At 34.1% G+C, this 15775-nt stretch overlaps 1 protein-coding gene across 6 annotated transcripts in view; it reads right to left on the bottom strand.

Annotated features, from left to right (window-relative positions):
- The window catches only part of PNPLA4 (patatin like phospholipase domain containing 4), a 29938-nt gene that overhangs the window by 13317 nt on the left and 846 nt on the right, over nucleotides 1–15775 (bottom strand). For all 6 annotated transcript variants that reach the window (XM_068921424.1, XM_068921440.1, XM_068921456.1 and 3 more), the window contains exons 2-7: nucleotides 14807–15119; nucleotides 13864–13990; nucleotides 7467–7651; nucleotides 3160–3254; nucleotides 2843–2978; nucleotides 160–225 (exon numbers count right to left, since the gene is read on the bottom strand). In XM_068921424.1, coding sequence (XP_068777525.1) covers nucleotides 160–225; nucleotides 2843–2978; nucleotides 3160–3254; nucleotides 7467–7651; nucleotides 13864–13990; nucleotides 14807–14965 — 768 coding nt within the window. In that variant the 5' untranslated portion in view covers nucleotides 14966–15119. The remainder of the gene's footprint in view (nucleotides 1–159; nucleotides 226–2842; nucleotides 2979–3159; nucleotides 3255–7466; nucleotides 7652–13863; nucleotides 13991–14806; nucleotides 15120–15775) is intronic.

The raw sequence follows: 15775 nt of genomic DNA, 5'->3' as shown, positions 1-15775 counted from the left end.
ATCGACAGGCGTTTACCTATAGCATCAATCGAAGCAACAACTATTCTACTTAACACAGTACTATAATTCCCATCTACCCTTCCCCTGAGATCAAAGTTACCTCACAAAGAAAGTTTCTGCAAAAAACTATATAAGTACATAAACATAATGAAAAATTACCTCTCCTTTATATTCCACTGGCTTAATTCCTGCATATACTGGCACAAAACTACTTGCCAGCAGGACCTAGAGAGAAGAAAGAGGTAGGTGTGGAAGAGTGAAGAAAAGGTAATAAAATACTTCTGAAACAGCAAATAATTTCATATATATTTATCTCTATTAGATGATAGAGTAGTAATTAATCAACATATTAATTTCATTTAAAACCACTGTCACCTTATTAGCATCCAGTTGTTATGTGATGTAAAAATGTGATTAAAACTATTAAGGCTTTTTTAAATCACTTGGTAATAACAACTCTCAAAGAAAACAAAATATCACAAATCATTTATCCTATTGTTGAATAAAGTGCTTAAAAACATCATCAACTTAGCCTTACACAATGTGAAGTAAATCTATGATTTTATAGAAATCAAATACGCACTTACTGGAAAACATACAATATAGAGCAAAAAAAAGATGTTGAACCAATCACTTCACTGGTATATATATACAGTGCTTTCCTTCCTAATAAATCAGATTTTTAAAGTAATACAGCATGCCCAAAATACTATAAACAGCCTGCAAATTCACATGTATACCTTCATCAGTATCAACACTTTACATTTAGTATGTTCAAGTATCAACAAATTACTGTTTGCCCCTACTGGAAGCCTAGCCTGCTGTCTACAACAGTTCTCAAATTTTTCAGAGTGGGGCATCTCTTCTGTTTCATATGTATGCAAGCACACACACCTCTTCTGCCCACTCATAACAATTTCTCGCTGTGTGAGTGCATGTGAATATTTACATATATATAGTATGCATACTATATATACACACACACACACACATATATGTGTGTGTGTATGTGTGTGTGTGTGTGTGTGTGTGTGTGTGTGTATATATATATATATATATCTGCAGTTAAGTGTATGGCACTTCAAAGAGTGCCATACCCCATCGGGTAGATGTTCATATGAAGTGCAATATGTCAGAAACGTTCATGTGTATAACTGTGGTGCATATACATGGATGCATGAGCTTGCGTGCAGGTAGGTATGAGAGACAAATTTGGGAAACAAGCAGGTCACAGACAGGGGTACATACAGTGTGCAAGGCAATCAGGTGCAAAAGAAATATGAAGATTATGAAAAAATAATGATTAAGCTTTTTAGGTGTAATTACATTTCTTTTTACAACAAATTAAGCTACTTTCAGTATTAAACACCTCTCCTCGACAAACAAGTTCCAAAAAAGGTTCTAAATGAAAGCTTAACTACCAGTTTGAGAACTCTTTCTTGCCCACTTCTCTCCCCAGTGACCTGAAGTGAAGCGAGAGCACCCTGCCTGGGCTCAGGCAGGAAGGTGGTTCTTATTTTTCAAATGTGAAACTGGGACAGGCCTTTCCCTCATGCAACCATAAGAAAATCTCCACTTCAACGGAATAAAATGGTACAACAGAAATATTTAAGTCGACAAAAGAACTATTGAAAAATTAGCCAAATATATGCACACAAACACATATATATATTTTATATATCTGCATGTATAGATCTATATCTATTCACCTGATTGTTTGGAAGATTATCATTGTCTTCAGGTTAGAAGATTTCACTGGAAAGGAACATAAGTATACAGAACAGTCTATGCTTGTCTCTCCTGGCTACTTTAACTAGAAATATCACAAGGGCATAGTTTCTATTTGCATAACTATCTTTGCATGATTAAATCCTACCAATTTTGAGAACTGATGGGCTGTGTAGAACATAATAGGGTCAAGATTAAAAAAAAAAAAAAAAAAAAAAAGGTATTTTAAAGACAGACTTCTAACGTATATGTCAGATTTTGGTAACGAATACTTTTCTCTCCCCCCACCTTAAGAAGTGTTAATTATCAAACACCTCCCATTAATTCTAAGTGTCCAGAAAGACAGGAAAAGAAGGAATTCCTCTTCAAAGCCTCGTGCTTATTCCATTTCCTCCTTCATTTGTGCTATATTGCCTGATGCCCTCCACTAAAATATAATTCATTGTTAAAATTAAGAGGTCCCAGAAAGGAAGGAACATTTCCTCTAGATATATCCGCATTCTTCCAACCTTTTTACATCAGCAAAAGTTTACAATCCTGATCCAAATTTAAAAAGTGGTACTCAAAAGAAAAGGGATGGGTAGTAAAAGAAAAAGATGGGCTTTCCAGCTGTATACACAGTTTATATACAGGACTTACCATTACAATATACCTTTTCCCCAAGAGGATTTGTAGAACGTGTTTGAAAGGCTTTTTTTTTTTTTTTTTTTTTAAGATAGGAACTTCCTTTTGCTTAGTTTCTTTTGTGAAAGAACATATTAAAATGATATAAATGATGCAAAAAGACTTACAGAAGTGTTGACCAAATGTGGAGATTCTGGAGATTCAAATTTTTGAGTGAACAATTAGTCTTTTTTTTTTTTTTTTGAATAGAATTTGCTTACAAAATAGTACTTTAAAAGCAGCTGAAAGAAATACACAACAATTAATTTTAGCAAAGTCCGTACAACTGCAGGATCAAATTCTGCTTCTGTTGTTTATGTAGGTAGCATCACTGTAGTCTAAGTGATTACTTGAGTAAAATGATGATTTACCCAATGGCTAATAACATACTCCTACGCCTTGAAAATGCTCATGCATTTTTATTTAAAGAAGCAATATGCAACTTCATTACCTTAATGAGATCCTCCCTGGAAGCAAAACTTGAAATCAAATAATTTTCCCCATTTTTGGTGTTAGTGATTGACACATAGAGCCGGTTCTCAGCTATCTCATGAGCGTTAGAAGGAAGAATAGATTCTATGCCTCCCCTAAAGTAAAGAAAATGATCAACATTATTCACATCATTAATTAAAAAGCTTGTAAATATTTTAGGGGAGAAAGAAAGAGTGCTCAGCTCCCCAGAGTATGGAAAAAGCATCTGCACTCTTCATTTTCATTTAGAGACCTTCACATAAAGGTGAATTTTAATAGATACATTAAGATAGGTACCTAAGTCTTTTCATGAAATCATAACCAGGTGTTACTGCACCAAAGTCCAATTTTCTAATTTCCTCTGCAAACTCATAGGCAAATTGCTTACATTCCTGAAAATTAAAATATTCACCATTAAGGACGTTTCAGTTATGGAAAGCATGTCCAACTGTAATACTTAAAGCATACTAACAGTTAAACTTTTAATCAAGAGCAAGCTACAAGATCAGACTAAGATACTTTCCCATATATTCTTGGTTTGTAACAAGATATGCATAATAAATTGCTGATCCTTCCAATTTGCAAGAAAACATATATAAGAACTCTAATTAAATTAAATATATATATATACATACATACATATATATATGTATGTATGTATGTATGTATACATACATACATATATGTATGTATGTATGTATGTATGCACAAGAATACCACTCATTAACAATTAAGGAAAGTTAAAGGCAATTTTGCTATGTATGACCACTGCCAGATAACCAGTTTTCTGAACTATGTCATTACAGGAATGATAATTTGTATTTCAAGTCTACAGACACATTTTACCTTAAACATTACCTCAGTGCTTAAAAAAAATAGACATAATTGCTTCAAGATGACTATAAGCTTTTAAAAGGTTTGCACTAATGCAAAAAATACGCTATTCACAAATACACACATTTTATGAATGTACTGTTGTGTGACTAAAACTGATGGAAGGTAAAGGAACAAAGACAATTGCAGAAAACCAGGCTACAGATTCCACTGCACAGAAAACTTCTTTTAAGCAAGCTGAAACAACCGACTTTAATGACTGTGGAAAAATAGTTTGAAATAGGAGCCAAAAGAACTCCAAAAGGAAAGTAAAAGAATATGTAGTGTTTATTTTTTAATAAAAAGATTTTGACACCCTGAATTGTGCTTCTGAACGTGTAAGACTCACTATTCAGTATTCATATATGTTTTTCTACCCTTTCATGCAGATTTCTGCTCTGATTTTACTGACTTGAGGAAAAAAAACTACAATCCAATCTTATCCGACCTTCTGAAAGTGGTTTATTCAATAAATATATTGCACTGATAAGCACCTAATAACCACACATTTACAAAATATAAGAACTGCATATAGGTAGTTTGGGGTTCCTGGCTTATTAACTTGTTGTATGAAGACACACTAAATATGTTCCTTTAACTGAAAGGATTCACATCACTGGCAGGGGGGAGACCAGCTGTTGTGCCCTATCCAGAAGAGAGGTCACAGGACATAACGGCAGGAGAAAGAGGAAAAGAGTTGGGGCGGGGAGTATTACAAGATAAAGAGAACATTGGTTGGAGCAGTGTAACTTCCTCACATCAGTCGTATGTGAGAGCACTCACCTAAGTGACAGAAATGGTCCCTGCACCCACTTTACCTGTATAGCCTTCTAATAAATATATTACAAAATGCTAGTCAGGGTTAAGAGGTCTGTACCGCTTAAAGCAATGATCACTACAGTGGTTCAAGCTAATTCATTTCACATAGGTCAAGCAGCTTCTCACTGTAAATATATAAACCTAGCAGTATGCAATAGTCCTTTAATTCATTCCACTTTAATGTTAGGCTTCTTTAAGGTCAGCCAGGAGGAGAAGAGGCACATTCAAACCATAATGCAAATCTTCCACACCTCTCTCTCTAAAAAGAGAGAAGAAACCCACAGATCCCTAAAAGTTATAGCAGCAGCTCAGAACTGCTATCTTTATATCTAAGATACCTTAATAAAGTGACTAAAGTAGCAGGGAAATAAGGGTAACAGAAGCTAGATGAATCCAAACCTAAAAGAATGACAGAAAACTACTCTTCTTATCACAAATGTTATGAAAAATCATACCCTGACTTTCAATTTTTCCTGCCAAAAGGAAAAACTTAGAGTTACGAATTGTTTTATAATTTTTAGTGCTAAAGGCCTTAAACAAAGCATGGAAATTTCAAACAGTGACTGATGACATGTTTAGAAATGGTAACTATTTGTATTGACTTAAGCAAACTTTGAAATCTAACCTGTTCAGGTACTCCTGAATGAAACAGGTAATTATCTGTAACTTTGCAGGCCTCCATACATTTGGAAATGAATCTGTCCCTAGATTTCTCAACTCCCTTGCCTTTTCAACAGCAACAAAAATCCAAGACGCTAGTGAAGGACATTTGCAAGTTGTTGTGATAGAAATGCAATAGTCAAAACAAGACATCCTTGGTGTTAAGACTCAAAGTTCATAAAAGGATATATTACAGCTTTGAGACTGGAACATGCAGAAAGCCCTAATTATAGCTTGTTTAACCATCTCTGGAAAAAAACCCTAACTGTTATGAAAGTTGTATTTGCGGATATCAAATATTTCAACTGTTAGAAATGTTCCTTTAAATATCACTGGTAGGTGTTTTTTTTTTTTTTTTGGAATAATGGTAATGATATAATTATGCTGATAGGAAAAGTTAATACAAATTTCAAAGAAAGTAAAACATTAAAATGAAGTATTTTCTTTTTGGTAGATAGCACTGCCTTTACTTAAATTCCATGAGAACTGAGAAGTATTTTCCTCCCCTCTACAGAGAGTTCTCATAATTTTCCATTTAAACAATATAGCAGAATGACCAAAAAGCTATTAGAAACATTTTAAAGGGCTAAAAAGTTCATGACACACTCTTCAGTTCATACTAACATGAAGATATTGTCAAGAAAAAAAAAGACTGAATGTAATATGGACTTAATTTCCATAAATGTAAAAAGTAGAAACTCTTATTTTTAAACTTAGAGTATTTTTAACGTAGAAGTTTGACTTGGTAAATAGGACCAGGCTGGGAATAAATGCTCAGGCCCAGAAGTCAAGAATAAGCAGAATAATCTCCTTGAGCTAAGAAAAGGCCAGCTGCTGTGCTCGTCATATAGAAATTAAAGGCAAAGGTATGCATTGTACCAAGCAAAGTTGAAACTGAGCTACTGGTCAAAGACTACAGAAAAGGAGGAAGAGCTGAGGAGAATACAAATAAGGTTCTATTTACAACAGAGAAGAACTTGCCTGATATCAAGTCAGATACAGAATGCGTGGCGGACTGGGGGGGGGGACAGTAGAAGAAGCCAGGGAAGAACGTACTAATGAAAGCAACAAAAGTATAGATAATTCTGCAAGCTAAGTTTGTATCCTAGCATGGAAAAATGGCAGTGGCAAAATGTGCTCTTGGCTGTGACTATTGTTTACATGAAAAATGGTCCAAGTTCTAACAGTGAGGCCTGATAAAGGTTACCTGAGGATAATGAAAGCTAAGTGTACTTAGAATAAAACTTTATCTAACAGCTTCACTTCCCCAAGTAATGTTGCTTCTTCTAAATATTCTAAATATTAAAGAAACATTTCATCTTAACATTTAGCAAGGCCTGATCTTCTACATATATTAAAGCAAAGTCAGACTATGAAAATAAATCACTTAGTGCCTACTGTAATTTTTAAAAAAATTTTTTTAAAAATCATGCACTCTTAAAACAAATACAAAAATCTGCTAAATAACTGTTGTGTGTTATATACTATACAATGGATTAAATCCTTTAATTTTCTAAAGGTACTTCAGGACAGCAAAGCAACCTGAACCTAAGGAGGAAAAAAACTAAAAGCTACTGCCCTCCTAGAGATTCCTTTATGAAAGAACTACTGAAAATTGCTTTGCTTTGTGACAACTGTGAGATCTTATGGATTATGACACCACTTCCATGGCAAGAAAAGGAAACAAAACACGTATGAGGAATATTACAATAGAACTTTGTTATGGTTAATCCTCCACTGAATGCCAGTGGAGCTTTTGCGCACTGCTTTCCTACTTGGAAGATATAGTCCATCACTTTTATCTCCCTTCATAATATGGATGGTATTATACATTTGCTTAAGAAAGTCTATTAAAACCTCTAGCCAAGATGACAACGATTAACTCTTTGTAATACACAATGGTTAAGGAAAGGACATATACTAGAAATAGAGTACATCTGGTTGCATGTAACTCAACATTCACACACACATGGACTTTGTTTTAAGCTAAGTAAACAGAAAATCCACATGATTTTCTACTACAAACTGAACACAGACTTTAAAGAAATATTTGCTCCATAAACACTTTTTGTCCAGGCTTCACAATTTTCTTTGAGGAAAACACATATGTGAGTCCTGCTCCTTTATAAGAAGCAACAACAAAAATAACAACCAAAATGTTTAAATTAAAAAACTTTATGGTATATGATTAAATCCTTAAAAATATCCTTTGCAAATGATCACATCCTATACCTACAAGTTTATTACTTTACCTCTATATTTTCTGGCACTGCTAGTAAGACAGTGGCAGCCAGTGATCCCGCAGAAGCTCCTGCAAAAGCTTTCACAACTTTCAGTAACTTCTTACCATGCCTGTAAAGAGCAGCTGCTGCCCCCAAGTGGTAAATACCCAGAAACCCACAAGCTGCAAATGACAGGTTGAGATGTTTCATTTTTGCTGTGGAAATAAAAGTTTTGCAGTCAGGAAAAGGATTAGTTAATTCTGTCTTATAACATACATCTATTTTTTGGCACAGAATATATAATATAGCATAATAACTAAGCTGCTTTTTGTTATATATAAGAACAGTGAGCACTTTTGATTACCAAACGCATGAAACAAATAGCTGTTAAAATTTTAGCATCTCCAAAATGGAAAAAAACTGTTCTGAAATATTCCTTAGCACAATGGCTTTTCATATTTCTTGTTCTATCACGAAATAAAGCTTCAGACATAACATTACTGAATATTTCAACTAATTTGTAAAAGAAATGCAAAATAAAAATAGCTATTTAAAGGTATTAAAAATGCTGTTGGAAATTTTGCCATATTATTTTAAGGAGGAATAACACTGTTAGCCATCTCGAGTCAAAATCAAATTTAATTACAAAATTGCTGTAAGTGTACTGCAAGTGTCATACACACGTGACACGTGCGGCCTTGAATCTAACATAGTTCTCTATAGCAGCAATTTTTTCCTTCATCATTGGAACTCATCTATTTACCAAGTACTATTAGCATTCAATAATATATTCAGTAATTTATATAGAAGTAATTTTTCATTTAAAAGAGGAAAACATACAAGCTATCATTTTAACCTTTAAAAGGAATAAGAAAGAAAAAACACTTAAGTAAAATACACATCAAGTGTACATACACACTCTGAATGTCTCAAGTACAGAACTGAAAATAACAAAAACATAAACAGGAAATTTTAGTCGAGATTGTTAGGTTTTCTGTTTGCCTGTTTTTAAAATAAGACACCTCACTGAGGCCATCTATTTTATTAACTCTACTTCTGCGAATATCTACAATTATATGAGCAAGATATTCTACACTATTTTAATTAATATCTTAATAGTAAATTAAAAATAAACCTCTAGTACATTTAGATATGTATCAATATGAATAGGACTAACTATATCAGTAAATTCAGGAATATACTTGATTGCTCTGGTTCATAATGATAGCTAGATGTTTCTGTTGGCAACCATCTGCAGATACTGTGGTGTCAATTCTAATAAAGAGAAGCAGACACATACAGCAACGGATTTTTTAGGTTGCCTATTCAGCTCAGCAGTGGGAAGAGTAAGAAAAATGAGGGTAAGAAGCAGTTTTGAAAAACACTCAATAGGAGTGCTAGGAGTGCTCAATAGGACAAGCTAAATTCAACTGCTTTACCCAGGGTGTGGTTAGATCAGACCACTAGTGGGCCTTGTTCTCTGCCAGTCCAAGTGGAAGGATTACTGCTTTTCCTTCAAAAAAAGACATACAATAAAAACTCAGCCACCACCTCTTATTTAGAGGACAAGACACAACACATGGAAAAAACAGCTGGTAGTATGAAAGAGAAAACTGAACAGGGCTCATGGAATACATTCAAGGAACTTTCAAGGAATTTTATCAATTTTTCTAGGTCATATTTAACATTAAATACTGGAAATGCAAGCCAATACTCCTACAATGGCTTGTAAGGATGAAATTCTACTAAACTAAATGAAAACTAGGACTAGCGTAAATGTCTATAACCTCAGAATGGCTTAAAAACTCAATTTTTCTATCCATAGGAGAGGAAAAAAAAAAAAAAAAAAAGGAGAGACAGCAACTCTCATAGTGCCAGGGCATACTGTTGCTGGTCATTCCTAAAACCTTACACTATCATAAGGTAGATTATCACCTTTATCTACTTTACACAGGGAAATGCTGACATACCCATCAGCAAATAAGAATACCTGTAACTTAAATCTAAGATATTTTGTCCTGACAAGAATGGGTTTCAGGTTGGTTTTTGGCCTGGGAATAAGAGATAAAAAGATAGTTCATTACTTGCTTCATAGCAGATGTCTGTTATACCGCTCTCAAAAAGAAAGGCTCTTTTATTAAAATAAAAAAAAAAAACATCATACTGCATAGAAGATAAAAAGAGTTTGCTGGAAATTTCCTGGAAAACAACAAATACAATTATATTTTCAAGATTTTAATGTATAATATACAGAGAGTGGAAAAAAACTAAAACAGACTTTGAAACACAGTAGAGTGATTTGCTTCCTGTGAGGCTGGCTAAACTTTTGGAGTTAACCAACTACCATAGCTGCTTCCACACCTTTTGAAAGTTAGGGGCAAACATGCACTTACATCAAGGGGCACTCTGCCGGAAAAAAAAAGAGATGAAGTTATTAGATAGCAAGAAAACTAAGTTTGGGAAAATAACCACTTACATTGCTATAAAAACAATGGGTGAGGAAAAAAAAGTGCGTCCTTTTATCATATAGTCAGAAGGCTGGAATTACCTATACATCTGACATTCTCTTTCAATACATCATTGATTAGGATTTTTTTTTCCCCATATAGCATGAACTCCCCTTTTTGTTCAAAAAAGATTTTAAGAAAACACACTGCTTCTGTGAAATATTATAAAAAATAAAGACCATGTTTACACAGCTGTTTGGTCATAAGACACACAAGAAGAGTAAAAGAGTTCACACATCCCAAGGATTACTTCTCAGGAACCTACGCACGGTAACTAAGAAACACAAATTCACTTAAATAAGCTTATGTGTGCTTCCGTACATGCATATATACATCTTCTAATGTTTCTACCAGGCTCATCTACAAATGATTCTAAAAGGTATCTCTCCTTGCTGTAAAATGTTTAGAGGTCCACAAATCAAAGGAGGAGGAAAACTTTTTTTAAAAGAGTATGTAAATCATAGTTAAAGCAAGACATTTTAGATTAAAAATTTTTTAAAAAAGAAAAAAGCCCTACAGATGCAGAAGATAACCATACTTCAGTGTGTACAGCAATATCTGGTACATTCTCTTTAAAGTAAAAAGAATAGGAAAGGAAATGTCAAACTTAAATCTAAGATCATAAGCTGCTAAAAAAAATACTGAAGTCAAAAGTCCTTTCCTTCTGTTATAACGCTTCTTGAGGAAGATTTATTTTCTTATGTGAGCGTTAGTACTATCTAAGAATCAGCTATTGTAAGTAACCATTTTTTTCTTAAGTGTCTAGACGCAGGGTATTTGCTCTTTAATATCAGTTAATTTCTTAACTAACATTCAGATCCTTTACTTCTCTTCCTTCTTCTTCCCTCCTTCCTCATTTTCCTCAAAAAAAAAAAAAAAGAATATTCACATCAGTTTGTTGACTGACAGAAGGATTCACTCAGAGTGAAACAAGATAAAAGATCACGCAGATTCAATTTAAGGAATACTGTTAAAGCATACTGCTAGATTCACTTGAACTTTGATAGGAGTACACTGTGAGATCAAAAAAGCAAATGTATTATTTTAATGCAGCCCAAAAAGCAGTTGAATAAAACTTTTTTTACATAAGTATTTGATCCACTGGGTAGTCATACACTACGACATTACTTCACAAGTTCCCCAAGCAGATTTCAAATCAAAGCTAAGAGCATAGCTCTCTTATCAGAGCATTACTTTTTGATTAGTTAGTACCACTTCCTAGGCCAAGGCTACATATTATCACATATAAACTGTATCTAAAAATACTTTAGTACAAATCTTAATTGGCAGGTGACATTCAGGTTCAAAAGGCGAACCAGTGGTTACATCTAACTGCAAGACTGAAAAATGGGTTTTGCGCAAGCATTTAACAATCCTTTAAGTGGGTAAACAGTGAGTAAAAAAAAAAATAAAAAAAAATCAACGCACCATAGCAGGGTCAGCTTTGGGATCAAACCAATCAGACAAGGTTGCGACTGGCTTTATCCAGTTGGGTCTTGAAAAACTGTATAACGTTCAACTTTTTAAGGGATAGTCGGTGACTATATCTGGGTGAATTTTTACTGAAAATTCTTTTGTTCAGACTATTACAATTAGAAGAGCATTACAAATTATCATTATAGAAAAGAGAACAACAGAACAGAAACATTTTCATTCAGTGCTGTGTATGTACCTGCAGGGAGGTTCTGTACACCAAACTGAAATGGGGGGGTGGGGGTGGGGGGGAAGCCTGTAACAAGACAGATGACCTACAAAGAAGATAAGATATAGATGAAGAAGAAAAATCACAGTTCTGCAAGGAACTCTGCTTAACAGATGCAGATCCAGCAAAAAGGCTTCTCACTGACAGTTTAAGCAGTCTTGTTTCACCTTTCAGAGAACTGAGTAAGAGGAAAAGATGAAAAAGCATTCATTAGATGAATGCATGCCCTGAGAAATAAGAAAAGCAAGAGATAGGAAACAAATATACTCTGTTTCATAAGAATATAAAGCTTTCCATTTGTTTTGAATTTTGCAAATGCCATGGCAACACTTGATTTGCAAGTTAGAATGGCATATTCTCACAGACAGTACGAGTCAAAAACTTTTTTTGCTCTGATGAGCTTGTAGAGCACTGCTTTTTTGATCAAAAAGAATAGTAGGGTTATAACAATTCTCAAGACACACAGAGAAATTCAAGTCCAACATGAATATTCCCTGACAAATTCTTACAAAATTCCCAAAATGGGAATGCAGTCACATCAGAACGCGGAGCAAGATCCTGTATTTTCAGCTGACTGATCAAACAGCAGAAATCTTGCTATCTTGGAAATAGTACAAAATATCCGTTCCATAAGATTGCAGAACAAAAATTCTTAGAGGATTACATGTAAGTTAAAGATACCTTTAAAGATATCCTCCAGTAACATAAAAGTTACGATACTGATAAGTCTAAGAAGAATTTTTAATGCACTTTACAAGATGTACAAACACCCTTCAGCAGAGAACTAGACAGTGCCTGCTCTGTAGAGATACGACTCCTGCAAGACCTAGCAAATACACTGGCTGCAGCTTTGCAAGACATTGTTAATTACATGACTGGCAAATTTGAAAATCTAAGGTTTTCAACTGGCTAACAGGATAGGCAGGAAATTGCGGTCTACCAAGAAAACTAAAAGCGTAAGAAAAGCTACATCGCAGCAAGAAATAAAAAAGAACACGGGAGTCGTTCGATCACATTATTCTATGGTTAATGCAAGAGCATTCAGGAATAAGCATAACCCTAATAGTTGCATTTAAAAGATTATCACATCTGTCAGAAGGATTTAGCAGTGCTTAAAAAATATTTTGCTTCAAGCTGTGTGTGGGGGGGGGGATTAGTTTTTGTATACTTAGTAGCATCTCATCCATTCATAATACAAACACGCAACAGAGTGTATATGAAGAAAGAAGTCTGTACTGCAGAATTATGACATACTACAAAATAGCTTTTTCAGCGTAGGTACTGTCTTCTTAATTGCCAGGTACAACAAATAGCACAGCAGTTTCTCATACTGCTGTTTTCTGGACAATGTAATTATATAAACAGTATATAATCTCAGTGTCTTAACCAGTTATAATTACATTCAGTGTCATTCAGTTGTAAACAAAAGCTGAAAGTGCCCAAAGCAACTGACTAGAAAATCTTTACAAACAAAAATTAGATATACATAAAATGAGAATGACTAAACACCCAGAAGCACAGAAGCTAAAAACTACTTTAAAGTAGCTTAAGATAAAAGATGTATGATGCAAAATGGCATCATAAATCCTAGTTATTAGCTACGAATGAGAAAACAAGCAAAGTCATGAAGAAAAAAGAACTGTTTAGCAAGTAAGCATTGCCAAAATAAAGGTCATATTTATGATCATTAAGTCACATGATAATCATTAAGCTCCCCCAATCCAAAGAACTCCACGCACACAAGAAAGTTCTTCCGTTTTAAACATCAAGAACCAGTCAAAAAGTTCACTGACATCAAAGATCATTTATAGGCTTCAGTGGATATTCAAAGAACTGATGTTCCGAGTCAAAAAAACAGTCATCCATCCAAAAAGACTGTGTTCTGCTTTCTTAAGTCACGACAGTTGCTAGGGGGAAGGTGGGAAAGCTATGACTTATGTATCTGTCCAATTAGGTTGAATAAATATTTTAAGAGTTGAATGAAGTTGGAGTAAAAAAATAAATAAATAAAAGAAAACAATGCACAATCCAGTCATTAAGACAACTAGAGTACAAGCTATAAAAATCCTATGTATTTCTTAAACGAACACACAAAAAAACAATACAAGATGTAAAACTCAAATCAATGGTTTAGATCATCTTGATCATTAATACGAGCTATTAAGAGAAGATGGGGAGGGGTTGCTTTTTAAGATGAGGGTAAGAAAAGGTCAAATACCTTCTAATGAATGTTGTTTTCCATCCCATATTCCACTGAGACTTTTTCCAGCAGCTATTTTAGTTCCTTGTGCACTAAAAGCAGCTGTTGTATCTACTACTTCCTTTTCATCATGTACCTTTGAAATCTACAAACATACAGTCAAATATTAATCCTCAGAAGAGAAGAAGCAGGCATATACAGGAAAAAATATCCTTAATAAACTTTGTTAATCTATTTAAAATAGTTGTAAAACAATTTAGAAGATTTCTTCATAATTGTTTAGCCCCCATTGAACTAACTGGAAAACACAATATTCTATTAGTTAAAAACTGCATGCAGCAATTTATATTTTTAAAGGTTAACTCAACTACATACAGCTACAGGCTACTAGAAGAGGACAAACATTCCAACTTGGAACTGTGAGTCTCTAAGATTAGTCTTATATTTTTTATTTCATATAGTTTTGTACACTTGTTGTTTATATTGACAGTTTTTCTATAAGCAGACTCTTACGTTTTTATTCTCTTAACAATCCATTAGAAACTGACTTTTTTGCCCTCTCTGCCATATTGTATTAGTACAAATGGTTTTCCAGAGAACCCTGATCTTATTCTTCACTAGAGGGTTGTCACTTTAACTACTAAGTCTGTCAGCTATCATTGTATACTGTCTACAGCATAACTTTAAAAATTATGAATAAGTAACAATAAATACACATAATAAATAAAATAATATTTTAATTAAAAATTAACTGAAAGACATACAAGTTTATACTGCAGCACTGCATCTCCTGCAACCTCCTGCTGCCTGCTACTTAACCTTACTTATTAAAGGCATCTTCAATTCATGAGTAAGGCTGCAAGACCAAAAGCTTAACCCTGTAGCTTCTAAAAGAAATTGTATTATCTCTGTATCAACGCATACCATATATACCTAGAACACCACAAAAATAAATACTTACCTGGCATTTAACTCTGTTATGTGGTGCCTGTACAGTACAATAGTTTAGAACACCAATGCAGAACTGCCGAGTTTTTGGAAACATACAATTACATAATCTGCCTTCTTTCAACTGAAGCAAGTGTATTCGAACACTACAAAGAGTTTTAGCAGTCCACATTTTCTTAAAAATAACCTCTGGATCCAGATGCTGCAGTAACCAGAGACTCTTGGAAGTTGTTCTACCACGGAGTTATAAAGGAAGCATATAAAGCATCAACAGATGAGCTAGTGGACAACACTGAAGTAATAGAGACTTCTCTTCTAAGCATAACCTGTTTAAAAATATGAGAAAAAATGAGTAGTTGAAAAGTAGTTGCACACTAAGGTCTTGATTCTGTAACAGAAACCTCTTCACAATACTTTCACATAGTTAGCTTTCAAGGACTCACGATTTAAAATATGGATGTTTTGAGATTAATAGTTGATATGACACTGAAATTGAAACAACTCTCAACAGCTTAAAGTATTTAGCATGCACTTTCCTCTTATCATCAACCACCTGGCAATATGCTATCCACCTCCATAAAATTAATTGTTCATTTTGGAAAAAGGAAGTACTAAAATTGTTAATTAATGCAAAGAACAAGCGAGCAAAAAAATCCTTATAATTAACAACTTGAACATGCTGTTACTTCTGTCTCAGCTGAAAAATATGCAGGAAGAGTTCAGCTGTCTTCAAACCAAGTGTTCACAAAGTTGCAATGTCAGAGCATAATGAAAAGTCAAGCAGGCTGGCTAGTACAGGCAAACCTTATAATTTTCTACGCTACAAGGCAATCACAGGTGTGACACACAAATCAAACCGTACAACTGATTTACATCTAGCAAGGTTTTGACAGTGAAGTATGAGAGATGAAAATGAACTTGCTCACATGAAAAGAAAAACAAATTATTGCCCTGACAACTGGGGGGGGGGGGGGGGGGGCAG

Source organism: Struthio camelus, chromosome 1 (genome assembly GCF_040807025.1).
Source record: "Struthio camelus isolate bStrCam1 chromosome 1, bStrCam1.hap1, whole genome shotgun sequence".
Classification (NCBI taxonomy): Eukaryota; Metazoa; Chordata; class Aves; order Struthioniformes; family Struthionidae; genus Struthio; species Struthio camelus.
The sequence above is the reverse complement of the archived record's forward strand: the minus strand, read 5'-3'. Positions and strand labels throughout refer to the sequence as shown.